Here is a 6,251-nt window from a genome sequence, read left to right as displayed (position 1 = left end):
GTCAGTTGGCATGACCGGGAATCAAACTGGCAACCTTCCGATTACTAGCCCGATTCCTTCACCGCTCAGCCACCTGACTCCCCACACATACATGTACACACACACATATACACACACACATGTACACACACACATGTACATACACACACGCACACATACGTACACACACGCCATTCTCAGTGTGTAGTGTTCTGTCTTGGTCTGTAGGTGTCAGACCTGCTCATCTCTCCTAGTCTTAGATGTAAGATAAGCCATCTCTGTAGTTCTGTTGTCTCTGAGCTGACCTGGTCTGACCACATGACCTCCATCATCGCCCAATCCCCTGTCTTACTCCGCTGCCATATGCTGCTGTAATCCATAGCTACTCAGCTAACTGGAGAGTGTGTGTGTGTATGCGTAAGTGAAGAAGCGTGTGTATCTGGTTGTGTGTGTGTGTGTGGGTGTGTGTGTATGCGTGAGTGAATAAGCGTGTGTATCTGGTTGTGTGTGTGTGTGTGTGTGGGGGGGGTGGATCTGTTGTTGAGAGACAACTGCTCTAAACAACAACATGCAGCAGGGGAGCACCTGACGGAGGGGGGCGGGGCCACCAAAGCCACTTCTTCCTCTAATTAAACAATATTAATATGCACGCATGAGAATAGGGCCAACTGGCCCTCATGAATATGCATGAGGTGTAGGCTACCATATATGGGCAAGACAGAAAGAGGTCACAGGAATGTACGAAGTTGTAGGTTGGACTGAATTTGTGTGTGCGTGTGTGTCTGTAAAAGCCCATTTACAAATGACACAAGCGCTGTAGTTTGATTCTAAGGACATACCTCATAAAAAATACCATCAATGTAAAATATAGAAATAATGACGTGTTTGTGTGTGTGCGTGTGTGCTTCCCTATGTGTGGGGGTGTGCCCATGTGTGTATGCTTGCCTATGTGTGTCTATGCTTGCCTTTGTGTGGGTGTACGTGTGCATACTTTTGCTCGTGTGCATGTGTGTGTGTGTTTGTATGCTTGCCCTATGTGTGTGTGCTTACCTGTGTGTGTTTGTATATGTGTGCATACATGTATGTGAATGTATGTGTCTGTCTGTATGTGTGCTTGCACCTGTGTATGTGTGTGTTCCAGGCCACCACCAGGAGGTAGATGTGTGTAGTTTCATCTCTCTGGGCCGCCTGCTGCGTTTCGGTTTCTCCTCCATGTTTGGGTTTGGTGGGCGCACGCTGGCGCTAGCGGAGCGACACCGCTGGATGCCTCCTGGGCAGAGACGAGAGTTCGCTGTCATCAAAACACTGGCCAACCTCAAGTACGACACACACACACAATCACACACACGCGCACAAAGCGGAGTCCCAGTGGGGGAAGTTTGGCGGTGGGAGAGTTGTCCCTGTCTGTGAACAATCTGACTGATCACACATCAATCTGTCTGTTTGGAGGAAAACCTTTTTTCTCTCCTCCGCTCACATCCTTCCATCCACATTTCTCTGTCCTTATCTCTCTCATCTCTGCGTTCCTTCATCCCTCCCTCCCCTCTCTCTCCATCCCTCTCCCTCTCTCTCCCTTAATCTCCCTCCCTCCCTCCTTCCCTCCTGCTCGCTCACTCTCTCTCTCTCTCTCTCTCTCTCTCTCCTCTCTCTCTCTCTCTCTCTCTCTCTCTCTCTCTCTCTCTCTCTCTCTCTCCCTCCCTCCTTTCCTCTCTCTATTTCTCTCCCTCTCTTCATCGCTCTCTCTCTCTCCATATATCTCTCTCTCCATATCTCTCTCTCTCTCTCCATATCTCTCTCTGTCTCCATATCTCTCTCTCTCTCCATATCTCTCTCTCCATATCTCTCTCTCTCCATATATCTCTCTCTCCATATCTCTCTCTCTCTCCATATCTCTCTCTCTCCATATCTCTCTCTCTCCATATCTCTCTCTCCATATCTCTCTCTCCATATCTCTCTCTCTCTCAGGCCTGAGGACTGTGAGTTGTTGTTCCTGCCGGTGAAGACAGTCCAGACTGGAGCTTCTCAGTAGGTCTTACAGTCAGGCCGAGAACACCACACACTACTACACACTACTAGTAAACACTAATACACACTTATACACACGCACACCAACACACACTCTAATACACACGACAACACACACTGTCCCGGACTAGAGCACTCCACCCATCTCTGCCGAGCCAGGCTGTAGAATGAGCCCCTCCACATGTTGGAACGTCATCTTAGAAACAGCACCGGTGCGTTTCATCCAGCACGTGACGGCAATCCAAACCTCTCGATATCAAACACAGACCAGAGGACGCGTGTGTCTGCCGGGGGAACTGGGGCGGGCTGGGGAACCTGTGAAGCTGGCAAGCTGTTCACATGATCTTGTGTTCTCCTGCAGGGATGACTCAGCGACAGATGGGGAAGATACAGGTGAGTGTTCTGGTGTGTGTGTGTGTGTTTCACTTCGGCTCAGGGTGCCTGGCTCTCAATGTGTGTGTCTATGCGTGACGTGCGTGTAACCTTCCGTGTGTGTGTATAACGTGCGTGTGTCTGTGCGTGTGTGTGTGCCCGTGCATGCATGTGCATGTGCGTGTGTGTGTGCATGCATGTGTGTGTGTGTCTGTGCTTGTGTGTGTGTGTGTGTAGAGGAGGAGGGGGAGTGGAAGACCCTCCAGGGTCTCTATCTCAACATCAGCATCATGGCGATACCCTGTCTCTGCTCGATGGCCCCGCGTGGACTGGCCCCGAACACCAGGTCAGCACACACACACTCACACACACACACACATGCTGATCAGAGTAAGGACAGTGGGTCACTGTGTCTCAGCCTTCTGCCCTGGCTGAGGCCCCACTGGCATTAGGGTGGGCAGCCACAAGGAAATCCTGTGTGTGTGTGTATGCGTGTGTGGGGGTGTGTTTGTGCGTGTGTGTGTGTGTGTGTGGGGGGGGTTATGTGTGTGTGTGTGTGGGGGGGGGGGTGTGTTTGTGCGTGTGTGTGTGTGTGTGGGGGGGGGGGGTTATGTGTGTGTGTGTGGGGGGGGGGTTATGTGTGTGTGTGTGTGGGGGGGGGTTATGTGTTTGTGTGTGGGGGGGTTTAAGTGTGTGCGCGTGTGTGGGGGTGTGTTTGTGCGTGTGTGTGTGTGGGGGGGGGGGTTGTGTGTGTGTGTGTTTGCGTGCATGCGTGCGTTAATCCTGTGGGGGAGGAGATCAGTGGATCAGACTGCTGAGGTCATGGACATATAACTGGACTAATCAACATTTAATGACCATGATTAAGACGGGGGGAGGGGGGAAGTTGCCCAATCCCAGCGACACAATCCCTTTGAATACACACTGTTCCTCCACCATCTCCTGTCACTGCGATGTTCTGTCCTGTCTGCCGACCAATCACGTCTGCCCGTGCTCTCCCCGTCTCTGTCAGACTGGCCAATGGCAGCATGGCTCTGATCACAGCAGGAAACACTTCCAGGTCAGAGTTCGTCAAGCACCTGAAGAGGTACAACAGCGTGAGCAATCAGGTGAGCCCAGGCTTTCCTTTTCTCTGCCTATACCCAGGAAGTGTCAGAGATGGTCCACATCTTGTTTGCGTAGTCCGTTTACAAGCAATGTCAAAGATTCACAGATGCCCCTGGAATAGCACCTGAAAACTAACCTGAACCCCTCAAAAGAAGACAATAAAAAACTTCCTCCAAAAACTCTTAGAGAAAAACATGTAAGAAACCTTGCTAGGCGCAACTCACTCTCCTTCATCTATCCCCTCCTCCAAAGATGGTGGTCCATACAAGACAATAGACTGTAGAAGACAGTAGACTGTAGAAGAGGATCAGTGTGATTAGCATGTTGTCTCCCCAGATTAGCAGCTAGCCGCCTGACGTGGTTACGTCAGGCTAACTGTGCTGACCGGACCAGGCCAGGCTAAAGCTGATTAGTCCAGTTTGTGACCAGCCGTGGCTAGGTGAGAAGCTAACCTACATTCTATATACAGCATGGAGAGAGAGCACAAGGGAACCTTCACCACTGCTGGTTCGCACACCACACATCATTCTGTGGACATGAAGGAGCCGGGAAGGGGAGAGTGAGAGAGAGAGAGAGAGAGAGAGAGAGAGAGAGAGAGAGAGAGAGAGAGAGAGAGAGAGAGAGAAGGAGAGAGAGAGATTGAGAGTGAGTGAGTGAGTGAGTGAGTGAGAGAGAGGGAGCTACTGGAATATTCCATCGCTAAGCCAACCGTCAGGTGGTATTAGAGCTCTGGTTCGTTTACCTCTCATCTGCCCTGCCTTGACCCTGTTTGCCCGTCTCCGTGGCAACATTATGGGATGTCAGGAGGCCAACACCAAGACATTTGAGGTCAGAAGACATGAATAGCTAGGCCAGGCTAAGCTGGAATGAGTCAGAGTATTGAGGCCATGTTATTGTGTCCGCTGGTCTACCTACAGAGCGGGCTGTGGCTTGGCTGCAGGCATGGACACTATAGGCCGGGGGCTCAGGGACTTTCTCCTCTTCTTCCGGCTCCATCTTTTTGTGCTTCATCACTGCCCCCTACTGGCCGGCCTGCTCCCGGACTGGCTGCTCTGTCCTGCATGCTCTGTCTGTCTCTGCCCTGCTCCTCTCTGCTCTTTCACTTCTCTCTGCTCTCTCTTTCTCTCACTCCTCACCCCTCTCTATCTGCTTCTCTCTCTTTTTTTTGTCTCTCCTCCAAACTGAGACAGCCTCAAGACTCAGGCCCAGGTCAAAGTTAGCCTCACCCTATTGTACCTTCAAACCCAGAACCAAAGAAATGACCCACATCCAACATGACAGGATGTCAGGATCCGACCCTCCTCTCTCTCTCTCTCTCTCTCTCTCTCTCTCTCTCTCTCTCTCTCTCTCTCTCTCTCTCTCTCTCTCTCTCTCTCTCTCTCTCTCTCTCTCTCTCTCTCTCTCTCTCTCTCTCTCTCTCTCTCCTCGGGTCTGTTAGCCAGCGCTGTGTGTGACTGTACCTGTCCACCAGCACTGGGTGGGACTCACAGCTCATTCCTCCACAGTTCAGCTTCTCGTTCGTCGAGACGCACTCCGTGCAAGCGGTCAGGCTCCGCCCCCGCTCCGCGGTCGGCTGGGCCGACGAGACGCTGGAGGAGAACGAGGAGTGTGACTCCAAGACCACGCCCATCATCTCGTCCGAGGGGACGTACCCCTGGAACATCGACGGAGACTTGCTAGACGTGCCAAACGAACTGCTGATCAGGTATAACCTCTGACCCCTAACCCTAACCTGACCCCTAACCCTACACCCACATGGACTCAGACCACAGTAAAGCTCATCCATAGGTGTGTCATGAAATGTTATGTATGTCTGTGTTTTTGTGTATCTGCGTGAGTGTGTGTGTTTATGTTTTTGTGCGTACGTGTATCTGTGTATGTGCTTGGATCTGCGTGTGTACGTGCATACATGCATGTCTTTGTGTGTGTGTGTGTCCTCTCCAGGGTCCATCCACGGCTACTGACGCTGTATGGAGAGGAGGTGGAGGAGGCTGATGAATCACCGGTCAAATGTAGCTGTATCTGAGCCTGCCTCACATGTGGAGTATGTATCTGAGCCTGCCTCACATGTGTGGAGTATGTATCTGAGCCTGCCTCACATGCGGAGTATGTATCTGAGTCTGCCTCACATGTGGAGTATGTATCTGAGCCTGCCTCACATGTGTGGAGTATGTATCTGAGCCTGCCTCACATGTGGAGTATGTATCTGAGCCTGCCTCACATGTGGAGTATGTATCTGAGCCTGCCTCACATGTGTGGAGTATGTATCTGAGCCTGCCTCACATGTGGAGTATGTATCTGAGCCTAACTCACATGTGTGGAGTATGTATCTGAGCCTACCTCACATGTGGAGTATAGATGCTAAATATGGGCGGCTGGGCAGCTGGAACAAACTGGGAACTTGCTAGACCTTCTCTAACCTATCCTACTCTACCCTGATCTCACACTCTCTATCCTACACTATTCTGACCTACTCTATTCTACTTTACTCTGACCTATTCAAATCAAAATGTATTTGTATAGCCCTTTTTACACGCAAGCATGTCACAGAGGGCTTCACATACGCCCATAGAACTGCCCCTCAACCAACCTAAACCCTATTCTACTCGACTCTACTGTGACTCTACTGTGACTTACTCTGACTGCATATCTGCTAAAGCTTGACCTGAGATGCAGGTCTGGAAAAGTCTTCTCTCAGACATCAGCTGCCCGCTTTCAAACCGCTATCCTCCTAAACACACACATACCCCTCTCTCTCTCGCACATAC

The 6,251-nt window shown here is 51.1% G+C and overlaps 1 protein-coding gene across 1 annotated transcript in view; it reads left to right on the top strand.

Moving 5' to 3' along the window:
• The window catches only part of cerkl (ceramide kinase-like), a 6,342-nt gene extending 833 nt beyond the window's left edge, over positions 1 to 5,509 (top strand). The window contains exons 2-8 of the mRNA XM_067254039.1: positions 1,121 to 1,298; positions 1,945 to 2,004; positions 2,366 to 2,397; positions 2,614 to 2,722; positions 3,389 to 3,485; positions 4,989 to 5,188; positions 5,428 to 5,509. Coding sequence (XP_067110140.1) covers positions 1,121 to 1,298; positions 1,945 to 2,004; positions 2,366 to 2,397; positions 2,614 to 2,722; positions 3,389 to 3,485; positions 4,989 to 5,188; positions 5,428 to 5,509 — 758 coding nt within the window. The remainder of the gene's footprint in view (positions 1 to 1,120; positions 1,299 to 1,944; positions 2,005 to 2,365; positions 2,398 to 2,613; positions 2,723 to 3,388; positions 3,486 to 4,988; positions 5,189 to 5,427) is intronic.
• Positions 5,510 to 6,251: the final 742 nt, after the last annotated feature.

This window comes from Osmerus mordax, chromosome 2 (assembly GCF_038355195.1).
Source record: "Osmerus mordax isolate fOsmMor3 chromosome 2, fOsmMor3.pri, whole genome shotgun sequence".
NCBI lineage: Eukaryota > Metazoa > Chordata > Actinopteri > Osmeriformes > Osmeridae > Osmerus > Osmerus mordax.
The sequence above is the reverse complement of the archived record's forward strand: the minus strand, read 5'-3'. Positions and strand labels throughout refer to the sequence as shown.